General features: G+C 35.1%; 1 protein-coding gene across 9 annotated transcripts in view; it reads right to left on the reverse strand.

The window, feature by feature from the left end:
* Positions 1-19,600, reverse strand: part of pasilla (RNA-binding protein Nova-1-like protein passilla) — a 49,130-nt gene that overhangs the window by 10,272 nt on the left and 19,258 nt on the right. For 8 of the 9 annotated variants that reach the window (XM_013315116.1, XM_013315115.1, XM_013315122.1 and 5 more), the window contains 2 exons: positions 19,286-19,432; positions 4,501-4,655 (listed from right to left, as the gene is read on the reverse strand). In XM_013315116.1, coding sequence (XP_013170570.1) covers positions 4,501-4,655; positions 19,286-19,432 — 302 coding nt within the window. The remainder of the gene's footprint in view (positions 1-4,500; positions 4,656-19,285; positions 19,433-19,600) is intronic. The other variant, XM_013315123.1, reaches the window with a different exon arrangement.

The following is a 19,600-nucleotide window of genomic DNA, read 5'->3' on the forward strand; positions in this document are numbered from 1 at the left end:
ATTAATTAAAAAAAAACAGTACAGAGTAAAAACCTCATAAATATTAATACATTGCTGTTAGTTTTATTTGGCTTGTTGCCAAGCTCGGTGCATCGGTGTCAGGACATCGTATCGTCACGGCCAAGACGATAACCAGATATATTAACATACAATTCTAATCGCATATATGCTTTGCTATGATATATGTTATATTAAAATTTATTTTGCTATAATCTATATCTATATATATATAAAAGAAAGTCTTGTTAGATTATAACTCAAGAACGGCTTTACCGATATGGCTGAAAATTAGAGGAGGAGGTAGCTTAGACCCAGAAGACCGACATAGGATACTATTTATTCATTTTTTTTCGAATTTATGCCTTGAAGAGCTGCTTTTTATTTAACTTACTAATATTATAAATGCGAATGTTTAGATAGATGTGATGTGGATGGATGGATAAGTGGGCTACACTAGTAAGTTTTTTTATATATCCACGCGGACGGAGTCGCGGGCTACACAAGTAAGTTTTTTTATATAACCACTCGGACGGAGTCGCGGGAGACAGCTTCTTATATATACAAACTTCTCATGTAATACTATTTTCATTTAAATATTTCTTTAGTCAAAGACGAAATGGTAGGTTTTTACAGACAAGAGTTCTTGGATTTCGCGCATTGGTGGAATTAAACAAATCGTTGATGGTACATTATCATTGGCGTTAGTATACTAACGAGTTTTGAATAAAGTGGTAACTTCTAACCACAAGCGGTAACGTTATTAAATATCATATATTTAAGTTTTATAAGCCTTTTTTAATTTCCCTTTGTTCAAGAGGCGTCACGGGCGTGTCGGGATTATGCAAAACGGTAAATCCATTATCTTCACTTAACCCTCTGGACAACGGCTGGGAATATTAACATTTTTAACTGGCATAATATTGTAGATAGCTGGCATAAAATTCTAATAAAAGAATCTTTACGAATCTATTGATCGATAAGAACTCAAGAACTGACTCAAACTCACTGCCGCATTTATTGTGGCTTTCCGAGACCAAAACCGTTTAAAATATGTTGTACTCTCTGTTTTGACAGATATTCTGGTTTCAGAAACCAAGGGCGTTTTTTATTAACAGTATAGGACTAACGTGCGTTAATTAACCATAATGTTTACTAAAGGATCTGATAGTAGATTTGTTGAGACAAATATACATCAGGAGACTGTTTAAGTAAGCATCAAACAACACTGTTGTTGTTAATATTTTAGTTATTAAGCGGACAGTCGCAACACGTGTATATTATATGGTGTCCGTAGCGTGCATAGGCGTGCACAAATGACACGTGCTCCTCAGCCGGCTCAGTTTGCGCAGCGATGAGGTCACGGAATTGATTGAAATGTTATTTTAGTAACATCATAATACATAGCCGTCGACGGCGACTCCGTCCGCGTGGTTTAAAAAAAAATTAGTAACCTATGTGTCCTTTTACACTATTTTCATATAGAACATATGCCATTTCATCGATACGATTACCATTCTGGAGATATCTTCAAACAAACATCCATCCAAACATTCGGATTTACAATATTGATATGAAGTATGCTTACTTTATTTAAATGTTTGTCAATACAGCAACCTTAGCATTTAAAAAAAAAGTTGATAATAAAATTAAAAACTTAATTTGAATATAAATGATTCTCATACTAGTCAACTTTCAGCACAACATTTAATTATTCTCAAACTTGCAGCCGTAAAACGGAACGACGTAATTTGCACAGAAACGGTGCGGGCGTCCCCCGAAAGCTATGAAAGCTAAACTCTGACAACGGAACGTTTTGTGTAAATGTTTAACAAAGAGACTAAGATAAGAATGTTGGCTGGAAGGTTCAACTGAATCGACTTTATTAAATCCTTTTCTACTTAAGAGTTCTGGCTAGCTTTTTTAAAAATTTTACTCCTCGATTTTTATGGATTTTAATAAAAGTTTGGAACAAAACAGCATTTGTGTAATTTTTTTGTAGAGCCTTTTAATAAAATAATTCATCCTGTCCAATATAAAAAAAAAAACAACTTAAAAAGTAAAATCGTATAGCATCATATAATCTTTATATATATAATTCTTCTGTGAGTGTGTATGTCACTGAACTCCTCTCAAACGACTGGACCGATTTGATGAAATTTTTTGTGTGTGTTCAAGGGGATCTGGGAATGGTTTAGATTCACAATTTTCATCAAATATTAACTTCATATTAATTTATTCAAATTAAAGACGTGTAGACAGGACAACGTCTGTCGGGTCCGCTAGTATATTATATTATAATATAACAAAAGAAATATCAAATGATATTAATATGTTAATTTTTTCACGTATCGTTGCTCAAGCTGGTAAAAAATATACAATTTTAATAACGGACGATCTTTTAAATAAATTAAATAATTCTCCGTATGGAAGTGAGCGACCGTGCAGTATGAAACATGGCGAGTACCGCAATGCAGTAGGTATACGGACCACAGGCCACGAGTTAAATTATATCACACACCAAACTACTCTTTTGTGACGACATAATTATAATTATAAAAAGATTAATAGCTCATATTATTTCACAGACAAACGCTTCTGTAATTTTTCCTCCGTAATCAACAAAAGCTATAGATTCCACTTCCTAACTTACGATAGGCTCCGAGACCCTGATTGGAGACGAATAGTGAGTTGATGGACCAATTACAAAATAAAGCGACTAGATTTTCCGCCATCTCTGAATAGGTCTGCCGAGATGTCGATTAAACGGAAGACTTTAATCGTTGGTGAGTTTAGGCCGTAATTCGTAAAGTTACACTAATATTTTAAAGAACTACCGACCCATTTCACTCTTAAGCCACGTCTATTAGCTGTTTTCGAGAGTCATCACGAACCGTCTTGCGCGAAGGCTCGACGAATTCCAGCCCCCCGAACAGGCCGGGTTTCGATCGGGATACGGCACCTTAGACTCCATACAGTGCGGCAGATTATACAGAAGACCGAAGAGTATAATCGGCCTCTGTGCATAGCGTTTGTGGACTATGAAAAAGCCTTTGACTCCATCGAGATCTGGTCTGTTCTGGAATCTTTGCAGCTATGCCAAGTCAATTGGCGATACATCCAAGTGCTGAGAAGTCAAAAAATGTATGAAAAAAATCAGTCATTAAATTGATCTACTAAAACCACATTTGCTTACCATTTTTATGAAAGGTTCTCTTTAATAAAATTTGAATCTTTACCCTCTTTAATAAAGCTATCTTCTGTAAAAAAGGACATTTAATCCGACCGTTAAGACGTAAAGTAGCGTCTTACAGATAAATTAAACCCATCAAAATTGAAATTTCCACTTTTGTGCACGTCATTACCTTTTTCCGTTGCGTAAAGCAGTCCAAAATGGTCGTAGAAATCGTATCGTTAAAATATTTTAATGATCATTTTAACTGGCAATTTGCGTCGCTTGCACTAAAACCTATAAACACAATGTATCTTCTATCGTGTAAACATAACAACGGCTACGTTTTTATATGGGGATTGTTTTTTAATCTTTAATTGATCAATGATTAAACAAATTGATTTCTTATTATCATAAGTGTTGAGTTGAAAATTTTACTAAAAGAAATCATAACAAACGAGCACAGAAAGAGGTTTCAGGCCATTGTGCGCCAAAAAACACGATACGAATTCGCCATTTTTTTGGTTATTTGTTTGGTTATTATTTATTGTATAATACAATTATTATAATAATGAATTAATAGTTCCGCAATACAAGTGCAATACAATACAAAATGGGGCATATGTTGTATTGGCTAACATGTCCGTCCATACGTTAGATAAACGTGGCCACGTGTCGATGACGCCCCATTTGGGACGTTATGACGCTCTATCGCTAAAATTAAACTGCGCATAACAGAACATAAAGGGACTATGGTAATTTTACAATGTAATTAAAATAATTTGACGCATTAAAAACCAATATACCAAACATCACTCAATAGTGTACCAATGTACGTAAAGTACCGAGATTCAAGTTGTTTTAAACATCATCAGAAACTTTAATTTAATTGGAACGCAAAAGTGGAATGAAATCATTGGAGATTGCAACACGTTCCTTCAAGTTAATTGAAGCTCTAGGAAATCACATTTCTAAATTAAACTTAGCACGTTGTTTACTTAGCCACGTGACTTACTGAAACATGATTAATTAGGACAAGTTAAAATTGGGTTATAGCACAACAAAAACTCAAATAATGTGCTCTTGAGAAAGGCAATAAAGTACCCTAGACAAAATAGCGTAAGTAGATCTTAAAATTGTTTGGAGCCAGTGAAGCCAGTTGTCCAGCCAGCCCTTCCCAGTTGTTATTATAGACTTCACACTGTTATCTGATGGATGAATATTGTAGCAATGGCTGAATGCAGTGTTTACTAAAGAGTCATCTCAAGTAAGACCTTGAGTTCCCTCTTTCAGTTGCAACCATCAACTCTAGCAGTTTATTCATTACTAACCTGTTTATCTCTATCCTGAGGCATCTTGGTGTCTACACCTTCTGGGAATGGCTTCACCAGTTCCGGCTTTTCCTTGATCTTCTCCATGATGAAGTCCAACACCATCATGATGCCATCCACGGAGCCAGTAATCAGGCAAGCGCGCTCCGTTGTACCTGAGACAAAGAAAAATATTATGAGGAATCATTTTACATGGGTTAAAAGGTCTTGTTTCCACTTACAAAAAATCTTATTTATCTCTGTGTATTTTATAGTGTTTCGGTAGTAGAATTTTTGTTCAACTTTTTAATCTAAAACTATTGATGTTTTGATAACGTTGACTTAGGAAACAAGATGGTGTTCTTGTCTCAAAAATTTGTCAGAATTTTATATGTTATGTTTCTAGCTGTAGGTCAAAGAGTTTATAAGAATATGAAAATACTTGATTATTTATTAAAAACATAATGAAACTAGTTTGATGACTTTAAACATATTTTATCTCTCGGGTTAAAATGTTCGTTCACATATTATCTGACCTTATTTTTATACGAATAACATACGAATTTGCTAGAACGTAATCTTTCGAGAATAAACTCACACGACTTAATTAAACTGTACATAATTTTAATATTTGAATATTTTTTTTTTCTTGAACTCAGTCGCTTTTCTAATTATTTTTACTAGGAAAACATACTTAACTACATTTAAATTCATTTAAACGTGACCGTGACGCAAATTAAATTATTTAAACATGTACGTATTTCTAAAAAATTCAAAACGCTAACTCCAACCAAGTATACGTCGTTTCAAAGCCATTTCAATATAACCTGCAACGGTTGTTAATGAACGTGGAGTTAAGTGTGCGTTAACTAGTTGAGTTAGACCCTCATTCCACTAGTGAGAGTTGCCGTGCGACTCTATCTACTACTGCTATTTGTATGAGCAATGTATGTACTACATACACTGCATCGGCAGTGACTTATACGAATAGAACTTGTGCGTATAGTGTAACTAGTGGAACAGGGTTTTAACATGGTTACCGGAGCGTGCCGAGTGGTGAGAGAGCTGTGAATACGGCAAGCGTCTGTGTAATGGACCTTTGGCGCTTGATGACGTCACTAACTTACAACGTAAAATTGTGGGTTAAGGGTTGCCACTTCGTGGGTTCACCTTTTGAATACCGCATTAAAAATTTGTACGAATTATATAAAGAACTTTATTTCATTCCAAAAAACATAGGTACATACAGTCTGATAGTTTAAATTCAAACAACCATATGTTGCCAGACCATCGCTCTCATAATGTACCTACAAGTCTTTGGAAGACCAGAATAAAATATAGCGCACGTGTCCACATAGCAACTTTAAATGGTCATATACATATAAATTGTAGACATGGATGTCTCGTGGGTGGTGGACAGAATTCGCTCTGATTCTTGCCCTCCCACTGTAATAGGATAAACGTTCTCGAGGAGATTTGAGGCGACGCATCGCTTATTGTTATTGATCCATAGCTGCAAGCCACATGTCTTATAATTCTGCTTCAGAATTATATTAAAATATAATAATATGAGAAAACATTTACTTTTATGCTAAAAAGAGAATAAACTGTGATTAATGTTTCCACTGTTTTTCTAGTTTTAAAAAGTTTTTAAATATATTTGTTCAAACATCAGATTGAGGAGACATTCAAAGATGTTTGAAGTCAACCCGAACTGGGTCAGTGTGGTCTACTATGACCTAATCACCCCTAAGTTATGGTAGGCTCCGAGCCCCTCAGTCGGGACGTATAGTGAGCTGATGACGATCAGATATCAGTTAATTTATAGATTATTGAATATTTCTATTTACCGTATAATGCTTCCAAAATATAAAGGAAGGGAATCACACATTTAAATAAGCGATGTCAAAATGTATAAAGTTCATACTGACATACATCGAGACATGTTATTAAGATAACTAATTTGTGTAGCAACTACAATCACGCTTTGATATTAAAAATACATTAAGAGCTAAGGGCAATTACAAATGAATTGCGATAGTTTTTTAATCGTTAATAGTTAATAGCATCGCATTTGCTCGATAAAGGTAGATACGTGTAATTTAAATAGTTATAGAAAATTTGACTTCACCTAAGGATTTCCAACTGCAAACTTCCAACAGTGAAAGTATTTTATAAATCGGTTCAGTAGTTTCCGAGACTATTCCTTGCAAACTTTCCTCTTTATAATATTAGTAAAGCTGTAATTCTCTGATGAGAGGTAATCTCGTAAGAGGAATTACAATAAGGAATTTTTGTGAACATTTAAAGTATTCGAAAATGAACTTTTCTAAAGAAAATGCTCATTAATTTACCGCAATGCAAGCAACACTGCGGTACCACATTGTTTCATAATTGCTTTGTTAGAATAATGTTAATAGCTATTTATAATTAGCTATGTTAAATGGTTTGCGGTAAGAAATATTCGACTGTACGTAAGTTTGTTTATAATATTACTTCTTACTTTTATGCAATAACATAAATGCGAATATTTAGATAGATAGACGGATGGATGTATGTTTGTTCGAATGTATCTCAAGAACGGCTGAACGGATCTATAACACGGAATAGAACATAGTCTGGAAAAACACATAGGCCACTAATTACATTCTTTTTTAACTCCGCGCGGACGCACTTGCAGGCGACAGCTAGTATACAAAAACGAAGATATATTCTAGATTATTCTAAACATATCTTATCTTCATTAGTTACATAGCTCTATAAATGACCTAAAATGAGTCTACCCTTGAAAATATAATAAGCTTAATAAAATCCGCATACAAAACCATCTCCAGTACAAAAGGACTAAGCCACAAATTATGCAACACCGCTGCATACGACCGGTCATATGACTGAACAACCTTGAGTATAACAAGCTAGATACGAATTTATAAACTACATCCATCATTATTAAGATCATTTTCGCTTGTAGGTCATTAACATTTGGTGAGCGGCCAATGCAACGGTAATTAAGAGCAGTAGGCCAAAAACTATATCTAGTTACATGTTGGCAAAAAGTTCGCGACTGATTCAAACATTTGCACCAACATTTGTAACACGAAATTATTGGATCAAAGCTTTACCAAAATATAACGTTTTGTGCAGCCAACAAATATTTAAAATCAAAAAAAGAATACCAACATAAAGATAAAAAATGCGATATGGCGTAGTAACATATAGCGATATATTTTATATGAGTTTTGTGTAGAGAAGCGCTATTGGCAATGGCACGACACACATAGCGCATTGGCAGCGCAAGGCCGCCACAACAAAAGGGATTAAAATAATCCTATTATAGACAAACACGTTGTCCAGTCACGTCAAACATGTCGGAACGTGAAACGCCGCATATCTCGCTCTAACGCAGCGCAGCTCTTCACACAAAACATTGCAGCATTAATTGTCACATAGACATTTAATGGTTAAACCTTGGTAAAATGGTTCTTTCAGGGTAGGGGTTTCTGAGTATTGCAGAAGATTCTAGTACATTTCAATAAGACTAGGGCAGTTTTCCCCAAAGTGGGCGATAACGCCCCCTTGTGGACGCTGCAGGTCTCAAGTTGCGGGTTATAGTAAAAGTTTCGTTTAGATATCTCCGTTAATATACATATATAGGACACAATAATTAATTAAGTTAATTTGAAGTTATAGTGGTTTTTAAATATGTGAAAATATAGGGGCGCTAAAAATATTTATTTTCAAAGTGGGCAGTAGACAAAATAAGTATGGAAACCACTGGACTAGGGGTTCCCTTGCTTTTGAATGACTTAGAATTGAACTGGAGACGTATTTAGTAAAATAGAGACGTTAACCGTATACTACTAGGATGTAAGCTATCTAGTTGGTTGCAGAATGAATATGCAAATATCTATTTGTGGTCCACAGTCCGTACATTGTTCAAATTAATTCGGCATTGGATCTTAAATGGCTCTCTCGCATTATTTACTCTACGCCACATGCATTGTTGTGGGACTTTGTATTTATTTTTAATTTTCGTCGCAGCAAAAGTAGAGCGAGCGTAATGCCAAGTTTTAATTGTATGCCACAATTTAAAGTTCATTGTTACGCTAAATTTAGATCATTTTATTTTTCAAAAATAAATATTAATACTGTATTAAAAGGAGAAAAAAATGGTACTGAATCCGAAATAAATATTAAAATATTTTGTCTGTCTATTTTAAAACGAAACGTCACGTCGTTTACGTCAGGATACTAGAAGAGAAAAACGCTCTTCTAAAACAAATGAATCTCGTTGTCTTACACTTTCTTTATTGTTTTTTATCAAAGAGAATAACAAATATAGCAATACTAGCTGTAGTCCGCGACTTCATCCGCCCAATATAAAAAAAAAAATCACAGTAACTAGCCTATCTAGTCTTTTAGAGTATGTTCTACCAATATGTCAGATTTCAAGGAGATTAATGCAGCCGTTCTGGAGATACCTTCTAACAAACATCCAACAAAACATTCTCATGTGTATTATTAGTAAGAGAACGATTATACAACTGTTACATTGAAGACTCATAATGATTTCAGCATTTGCATACTAAGGTGCAATGCGCTATTCAGACACCTATTCTCGTTACATCAGAGGAGACAATGCCCAATGACATGTCGTGAGCTTCCCCCGTCCTCCCCTCCGCACCCCCGTGTCCGAGTTACCTTGAAGCCGTATTATATTTGCATTGAACTAGTCTATAAATATAATGTGATCTACTTTTATTTGCTGCTCTGTTTATGCGCGATGTCTATGGAACATAATGTAATTTTAACCTTACTAATTGACGTTTGTTAGAACATATCTCAAGAATGGTTGCAGGAATCTCACTGTATTATGGCATGGAAGAACACGTAGGCTAATTAAGTTCTTTTAATTCCGCACGGACGAAGTCGCGGACGACAGTTAGTAACATAATTAATTAATTGTACGCGAGTTGCGTATTGTATATACATTATCAAATGAGGATATTCCAATAAGATTCTTTTCGGTTAAATTTAAACAATAAAGACATAACAGCATTCAAACTGTGTGTTTAAAGTCTTTAATTCAATAAAAATATTTGGTATGTTCTGATGAGTAGCAGAACAAAGAATCAATAGATCGGACAAGACAATTATTATTTACGATGATTGTTTTAAACTTATTTTAATTTAGTAGTCTAAGCGTATGTTTATGGGCAGCGGTGGCTTCGCTGTTTAAGCGATTTAAGGTGGCCACACGCTCGTTTGCCACCTATAAAAAAGTCACATAAAGTAAGTATTTGGCATGTCCATATTAAGCTATACAAAAAAACGTTGTTAAAGTGATGCAACATCCGCAGTGATCAATAGACGATGGATGACGTCCGCAGCCACTCGCCGAGACCTGCATTATCACGAGTACCCTCTAGTGATCGAGAACAGACCGCTAGTAAACTTAAATCCACTTTTTACAAGATTGCCTTTAATATGTGGTGAGCTTGAAATTCGCTTGCTTTGATGCTTGTAACACATTATTAGTGATGAAATTAAATTGGTATTTTACCATCATCTCCATGGCCTTATCCCATTCATTTTTTTATAAAATAAGTGGGCAAACGAATAGCGGGAACTCCAAGCTGTTCAACGACACCCATGAACATGTGCAATACCAGAGGAACCGCGGTTGCGTTGCTGGCCTTTGAGATGATACGCTCACTTCTTGGAGGACACACTATTCCAAGTTTTGGCTCATTTTTTTACAGTTTGCCTGTCGCCAGCCCTGCTTTTGACGACCATAAATTGGTGTTTATGAACATTTTTCATAGCACGTTCATAATATTCAATTTTAAAAGTGAAACCAGGTAAAAAATTCTAAAAGTAATTAGAGTTCCTAACAGCAAAATTGTTAACTGAATTTCAAACTCTCCAAACTTTTTAAAGCCGTTAAAACTTGAGCAAATCTACTTAATTTTCATCGACTTCTCTCGATCGTAACTGGATCAAGCGTTTTAAAAAATTCGATTAGTCTTTAAAAAAATGCAAGCCTAGCCAAGTAACTATGACCCAAGATTATTTTTAAGTCGAAATGTAAGGCTTGTACTTAAAAATATGTCCTCTTTTTTCAGAAACACCTCAAATAAAAAACACGTCTCGTACTAGAAAAGCGTCTTACTAATACTATAAATGCGAATGTTTGGATGTATGAATGATCGCCCAACGGATCTCTATCAAAAAATTACGTATGGATGTAGAACATATTCTGTATTAGTTTATATTTTTTTTATTCCGCGCTGACGTAGTCGTTGCCGAAAACTAGTAACTCCTAAAAGCGACATCTCTCTCAAAAATTCACAAACGAAACACAACAAACATATTATTACCGTTATAAAACTGTAGCATTTCAGAAGTTCACAGGCGGCGCAACGCCCACTGGTCCGCATATAAGTTTGTTTCATGAAAAACTCGTTTCTAGTTCGTGTCACGGTGTCAAGACGTATGTTTTGTTATATTTAGGTCAAGGACGTCAGCGGCGCGCCAGTTACGAACATGTATTTTGAAATTTCAGCTAGAGCTAGGCTAGGGTGACCAGATTTGTCCCTAATAAGTATAAATAATGCTTACTTTTTTCGCTTTTATGTCAAACTCTGCTAGTATTAAGGGAGAATTAGTGAACCTACTTCATAAACCCTATTAAGAAGGGAAAAGTTAGAGCTAAAAATTAATTATCGTATAGTCTCCTATAAGTGTAATTTTTTCATTAAATCCGGTGTTCGGAAAGAAAAATACAAGCTCAATGATTCCTTTACGTGCCAGTTGAATTTACCGATGAGTTTCATAGCCACAATACCTGTATAAAAATATTGGTTGTCTCTATTTTTTTCAAAGAAAACGAGAAGGATAACAATATGTTTATTATCATTAAGGAGTTGTCAATGTCAAGGTTAATAAACGTGACAGTTATTTGAGAAAACTGTACCTAGACTTACTTTATTAAAAAAAATCAGTACTATTTTTTTCTAAAAATATGGAAACACTAGCGTATGTTAGAAATGTCTTTTACAAAGTTGGCGCGTTGCTATTCTGTTTTGTTAAGAACGAAACTATTTAGAAGCTTCACTCAAAACATAAAAACGACTAACCTTTCTTTTGACTTACAATTTTAAACCTTATCTGTACTGTAATAAAATATAAAATTCCTCGTAGAATATTTAATTGTTACTTATCTATATAAAATACATTTGCGTATAGAACAAAGTTCAGTTCAACCTTGCAACTATTTTACAGACACACGATACATACTAATGAGTTTATACACGACAATAATGCCATCTCTGTCATACTCTTTGAACAAAAGGGACAGCGATATTATTCGTAAACAAGTATTACATAGCTATTTATTGTTATTCAATAAAATATATTACGTTATTTACGTTAAAAAAGACACTACTGTTTGTGTTAAGGTTCCATTGAAATTTGCCAATCAATCCAAATGTAGTAAACTAAGGGAAGGTTTCTGAAAATCTTTGTTTCAAATCTGTTTTGTCAAAGATAAAGACTGATGACGAAATTGTTTTTTATGCAGAGATTGGATCTCAGAAAACAACGTTAAATGAAAATCTTACTTCTTACTAATATTATAAATACGAATGTTTAGATGGATGGATCTGTCCTTGAAGATATCTCCAGAACGGCTGAACGGATCTCGATGAAATTTGGCATACATATAGAACATAGTCTGGAAGAAAACATAGGCTACCGTGTTTTTTTTTAATTCCGCGCGGATGGAGTCGCGGGCGACAGTTAGTATTTAATAATTACACTACACAATTAACTAGCGCATGTATCGACCACATATACACAGATGAAATCGTAGTCAAACGTTAATTTATTGATTAAAAAAAAACAAATTATGACGTTTGACATAATTGTCACCTGATGCACTGCTCTATATCTACAATGCATATCTTGTAACGTGTTATACGGCTTCTGTCGTAGTTATATGTGACCGACATAGATTATATAAATAGAAGTGACATATTTTATGTACTTATATTAATTAACAAATAATACTCAGTGGATCTATTATTTTATCTTTAATAATCATGTTTAGTAAAGAACTAACTGTCGTCTGCAATTCCGTGCGCGCGGGATTAAAAAAAACCTGATTGGTAGACTATGTGTTCTTTCAGACTATGTTCTGGATCTCCAGAACATAGTCTGGAAGTCTTAGGTATCTACCTAGAGATAGTTAGAGGCAATATACTATTTAAATAAGTACTAAAATAATTTAAAAAATGATACTCAATGGAACTATTAAATTTATCTTTATAATAACATGGACATAACGAGTGTTAATATAACATCTAATTACGCCAGTCTGAAATAACAATATAAATATTACGTAAATGGAGCAAAGCTTCCTATGGGTTTAGGAGGCACGTGCCCGAGTATTGTCAGTACCACTGGCAAAGTATTCACGTGGCCCATTTCACTGAGGCACGTGAGTTAGTTTGCGAAACGTGGTACACTTTTTATATTTATGTTGGAGTTTAATTGTTAATTAACATAAATTTAAGTTTTATTACTTCAATATAAAAGAGGTGTTATGTTTTATCCGTAACCATTTCACTGTTATTCAATTTTAAAAAGATGCAGTGCCATGTTATATGTTATGTGCCAGTGGTATGTTCAGAATTAGTTTTACATCAAAATGGTCCTTAGTTGTCAACCACGTAGCATCTTCTAACATATTAAAGACGTGAACTAAAGAGGGTAAGACGTAAGTATCTACAGACTATCAGAATCTTACTAATAACACAAATGAGAATTTTTGGATGCATGTTTGGCTGTTGGCATAAGAAAAAGACAAACAAAAGCATTAAGTAATCAAATCTTCGCACCTGGCGACCACATACAAGGATTGTGCAACAACTTTTATTTTTCATTGAGATGACATCAGACCACGTTTATGGACTGGCCTGAGAGCCTTGACTGACAATATCTAAACATCTTCCACACTAACGGCTTGATTTGTATATTTTTTATTTCAATCACAAACAGTATTTTTATTTTTTATTGTTAACTAGCTGTCGCCCGAGACTCCGATCGCTCAGAATTAAAAAAAAAACTAGTAGCCTATGTGTTCTTCCACACTGTTCTATATGCCAAATCTCATCGAGATCCGTTCAGCCGTTCTGGAGATACCTACAAACATCCATCCATATAAACATTTGAATTTATAATATTAGTAAGATTGACTAACAATAGTATTTTGGCATTTATTCTACATATGTAATCTGAACCCAATAATCTATCTATAATAACGATCGTAAAAAGTAGAAACAAACTAATTTACGACAGTTATATACCTTTTAAAGGATAATCAAATCCATTATTATTCTAGGTCATATATAAAGTTATTAAAACAGTTTGGGGATCGATGTTAACGATCGTTTATACTAAACTAGACATTTATCTTTGTTTTGTGAAACCAAACACAACATTAAAAATATTGTTATCTCTATTTTATCAAAGATAATGAAAGGGATGACTGTTTTAAACAGATATTTTAGTTTCGAAAAACAAAGACTAGTCGACGCTACTTATAGGACTGTAATTTCTATAGAATAGAAAAGAACTTAGAAGATAATTCGACCTTGACTTATGAATCTCAGCACAGCAATGTAACCTGTACGTAGGAATCCGGTTTGCGCGCGACTTGCAAATGTATAATGCATGAGCAAGTCGCGTGCAAAGACCACACGACCGATACCAAGTGCTTGCGATTACGTCACTTATAGGGTTGTCAAAACGAAAAGCCATTACGATAATTAAAAAGATGTTGTTTTCTAATACAAAAAACCCTGTATAACATATCGACATCCCACTCATTATCGTTGACAAAATAGAGATCAATAATTTAAACGGTGATCAAGGTGTCAGACACAAACGAATACTAATGTAGGTAAAGGAAACACGGCAAGGCAAGATGTTGCGAATGTAATCTATTAACGCTAAGGATGCCACTTCTTATTTGTCCCCTTATAATAAAAAAAAACTGCATTATATTGCCAAGCTAAGTAACCATTACGCGACTCGAGTGGGCTGATAGGGCTGATAGACAGTGACATTAAAAAGCTTGTTTAAAAATAAATTAACCTTCCGCAAGCCGGTGGCAACCCTATTATTCAACACGTTCCATACCGGTCGGTCCTTGAGTATACATAGTCAATGAGATTATTGTCAACTCGTTCAAGACACGTCTTTAACCCTTTTAGTAATTTAGTTTCCACAATGATGGAACACTTGAACTGGAGTAATAATTTAATAAGTGTAAAGGAGGTTGCACATCAAAGAAACAAAATCATACTCTTTGACATAAAAATATAATTTATCAAATAAAATCTGACCATAGATTAAGCATGACAAAATTACTAAGGACCTTTAGGACCTAATTGCAATTGTCAAATACGGCGGAGAGTTTAAAAGGTTAAATTTTTGAACGCATCCATATTTCAAAAACCATTTAACAAACACGTGTAATTAACTTGTACGCTTGTTAATTCGTTAACAATTAAAAAGGGGGGGAGCGAGCTTTATCGGTGTTATAATAAAAATAACCTCGCTGATAACGGGGCCGTGTTGCGTAACACGAACCGCTCCAAAGGCACTAATTACTTTATTATGCTAATTGATGAAATTCAAACGAGCTAATTGTTATAAAATAATTAAAGTACACATTTCACCATCGGCTCGTTTAACTTTATTGACATAATACGAATTTTATTTTTAGAAATTGGAGACGACGTCAACAGAAGAAGAAGAATCAGGCAAGAAGTTACATCAGTAAAACTTATGCTGTGGCTAGCCACTTATTTGAAGACAAAGAAGAACATAGGAAACCGTAGGGACCAGGAAAGTAACGATGTCTGAGTTTCTTTATTAGCCTAAATATCAATATCTTTTACTGTATATTAAAGTACCAAATTAACTTTACTAAATTCCAAAATAATTCCTTATATTCGTAGCACGTAAACAATTAATTCAAAATTAAAATTCATTTTGCAAATCAAACAGCATTTCGCTCGCAATGTTTGTACGCAATACATTGGAGAGTAAATCGCTCGCGTTATTCGACCCAATTCGGGGGCAATTTAACGCGCCTAATTTGTGCATAAGCGCACATTTCCCGGCGCGCCCCATCCGCAACAATAAGCCATTATACCCCATCCTCATTAGCTCGCGCTGGGCAAGGTAATTAGAAGACCGGGCTATATTTTTTTTGTCGCAATGCGTCAGCGAACCGTGATGTGTGCCAATAAACAATGCACTCCAAGCCACAAGACGCATATGACGTCATGGGGCGGACTCGACCTGTCAACTGTCGTTTATTTATAACCACTTTCCAATGGGCAGGTAAATATTTGCCAGTAATAATCCTTGCGTACAAAATTCAGGCAAAACAGACGCTCATATATGCATCTAGCGTCAGTAACTTTCACTTTCAAACCTTACAGATAAATTTCCCACCCAAGGACGTAGGCAGATGACATCATTGTCTCAATTAGAACCTCCATTACGAAACACGAGAGCGAGCACTCGGATCTCGGCGATCTAACTGGTTGTGTAAATCAAAAGGTCTCACGTTCGAGACCTTGACACACCTAACATAGTTGTAACAAAAATTTATCGTTGATGCAAGCTTACATATTATCTATGCCTCAAAAATAAACACTAACCGTGGGTTTCTGAGATCAAATTATCTATTAAGCATATCGTCATCCACAGGGATAATGAGATGAAAGTGACAGTTTTATCTTTGACAAAATAGAGATAACAATAAGGTCTAAACGGGGATTTTGACCCCGGAAACCCACGGTAACTCCTGCAGTCTTTAAGTGTTGTTCTTTGGTGTACGCGGGACGTATACTATGGGCTACCCTAAGCGATTAAATAACCCTCAAAGTACTACAATGCGTACAGTATTCACGATGCGATTAAAATAAAAAAAATGTTTGCGACTTTTTATTTTTAACTGACGTGACATAATGTTGAAATAAAAAAAGATCAAGCTAAATAACAGTGTCACTAGGGCTCAGTAATGAGAGGACTTCGCCTCGAGTATGCCCGAGCGCTGCCAAACAATAAACAATATCTGGCTGAATGTGAATGCTCTATTATTTATGTGGAGGAAAAAACCGGAACGGCTGAAATATCGCCAGCTTTATAGCGGTGGCTGAATGCACTATGCAATATAAAATGTTGATGCATTTAACTGTATAAGGCCAGTGTTGTTTAAAAAAAAACTTTCACGTCTAGTTGAATAAAGACGCATCGTTCAGTTTTATAATCTATGTTTTGCGGATTACTCTTTGACATTTCATCAAATTGATAGGTGAAATTTAATCCTTGTGACTATATTTGTTTTAAAAGCTTCAATATTAAAGGTCATAATTAACTTAAAAGGTTAAACCTTTTCGTGAATTAAAGAAAGGAAAATACGCTACAAAAATGTAGCTCTTTATGCTTTGTGTCCTTAAAATATTTACCGTCAAATTCTTTCTACTCCATTTTAAATATTTTTGTTAGAAGTGCGAAAAAATTTAACGCTATGAAAATTAAAAGCTTTAAAGATAATTTTAAAGTTTCGTTTAAAATTCCTCTATTTTTAAATGTGTACATTTATGACGAATTTGTAAAGGTTTTTGCACGCGACATAGTAACTTCCTCATAATGCATTAAGAATAAGATTCTAATCGTATTGATACGTAGAAAACTGATATTTTAAACACAAAATGGTGGGTTTCCACAGTCGAAACATTCGTATAAAAAATATCACAATAAAAAGTAAGAAAAACAAATCCTACTGCGTCATTAGTAATATAAAATTAACCCCAAGGTTCCCATATATGAGATAAAAAAAATATCTTAGTATAGCAGCAAATGGGGATAAGCGGTAAACAGTCGTAACTGACGCGGGGTAGCGTGAAAAGACGCGCTCCGTTCTGCAGGGAAAATATTCGAACCGACGAGTTGTGCCGCAATGCGGTACAGTTGGCGAGATCCGACACTCGTGTATTATAACATTCAAACTTTATAAAAGCTCTTGGTTAACTCGAAACGCATGTCTACGGCACTGCGGGTGAAAAAAACTGGAAATCTCAAGCTGCAATAAACTTTGAATTGCATTATACAATCTTGCGGTAGTTCCTAGTGTTAACACAGAACTGTCTAAGACTAAACTTTAACCAGTGAATTTGGGTACACTAGCGAAGTAAACTTGTGAATTGCTTATCTATTCGACTACAATAATACTCATGAAAAGAGTAAAATTACTATCAAGAATAAACGTTAGCGTTAAAGGATACCTTTCTCTGTGCTAAGACTATACAGGATGTCCCAAAAGGTTACGTACATAGGAAGGGGGATGATAGGGGTGGTCACAAGGGTCACCAGAAAAATAAAATAAAAATTTCCCTGTGGGTATTAAATAAAATAAATGGCATTTTTTAAAAACTTAAAAATTTTACACCTTCTGGGACACCCTGTATAGAGTCATTTTCCTAGCGCACATCATAATTTGTGGCCTTGCAACACCATCTTAACCAAATGTTAATTCATGTTTTACATATTTTCTTTCAATATCTCAGAAAACAATAATAACTGTATCACCACATGTGACAATGGATTAAAACAATCTGACATTGACCGTGAGATTTCGAAGAAAACTTATACCAATTGGAAGAGGCTGACAAGACAATGGCAAGGAAGTAAAATAATTTTCTTTCATTAGGCTACAATGAGCACAGCACGCCACACTGCAAGGCCACGGCCGCCATTGTTGGCGGGTTTTTATCGACGTCGTGCAGTTTGTAATCGCAATGTTAGCGAATGCAGTTTCAAGCACCCACGAGTAATTACTGTGTTAACAAAAACAATCTATATTTTTTTAAATGATAAAATTGTTATTGTTTTTATTATTTTCTTAAAAACAATTGGCAATCTGTTAAATTAACTGTTTACTTAGTTCGTTCGTTCATAAAAATACTAAAATAACATTCAAAAGAATAAGTTAAATTGTAAAAACAACAAAAGCCATCGGCCTATTTCCAAAGAGAACAATATCTCGTGTCTCGATAGTAGTCAAGTCGTCGTACTTAAAGTAAACCAAACGAAACCCCCGACACAAAATTAAGAGTAAACGCTCGCAGCCCCCAGCCCCTCGTAGCCGGGTTACGAGTAGCTGGAAGTGAAACTAGAGCGAGCGGGCAAAAAGCCGCGCAGACAGCCGCCCCGCCCGTAACTAGGTCTGCGAACAAAGCGCTTCTTGGGTCGGCTGGTGCGCTAAATCCTGACACAAGTGGGTCAACGCATGCCCCGTCCAGATACGGCAGCGTGTCCGCAATAATTCACCACTTCAATTCAAGTCCACGGCAAGTTTTGAAGCCGCAGTCATTACAATGGCCTAGAGAATAGCGAAATTATGAATCTCTTGTATTATTCTTCGAGCTTTCTTTTTTAATATTCTCAACGGATTTCGACAAAAGCGACAATTACGGCCGACGGCGGTGTAGTGAAGCGCGGGGATGTATTTACGTTACCACTATTGTTCCCCATAATTCTTTTCGTTCAACAATAGTTTGTTAAAAAGTCGTTTACTTTTACAAGTATTGCCATTACGTGCTCTGGAAAACTGTGTAATTTTCGTTGAAATATATCAAGAATTATTTGTGCCCTCAATTCAAATATAAGTGATATTTATTCCAGTATACATAACGAGTTTCCTGAGCAAACAAAAGCAACTAACCTGGATAGAAGTCATGAGACTTGGACATCTTGACCCTCGCGCCGGTATCCTTCTGCAGCTGGGCGATGGTCTCACCACCCTTGCCGATGATGGCACCAGCCACCATCGACGGCACCAACACCTTGAAGTGGTACGTCGGCTCCACTGCTGCAGACCAAAACATAAGTTACTTTCTGCTATTGTCAGTTGAGTACGGTCCTATAGCTTTTATCACATAACCAACGATCAAGAATATTTATTATACTAGTGGATATTTCTTATATATTTTTTATATACATCAATATAAAAGCCAAGGACTGTACTCTTCTTTATTTT

This window comes from Papilio xuthus, unplaced genomic scaffold, assembly GCF_000836235.2.
Source record: "Papilio xuthus unplaced genomic scaffold, Pxut_1.1 DF826961.1, whole genome shotgun sequence".
In the NCBI taxonomy this organism is placed as follows: Eukaryota; Metazoa; Arthropoda; class Insecta; order Lepidoptera; family Papilionidae; genus Papilio; species Papilio xuthus.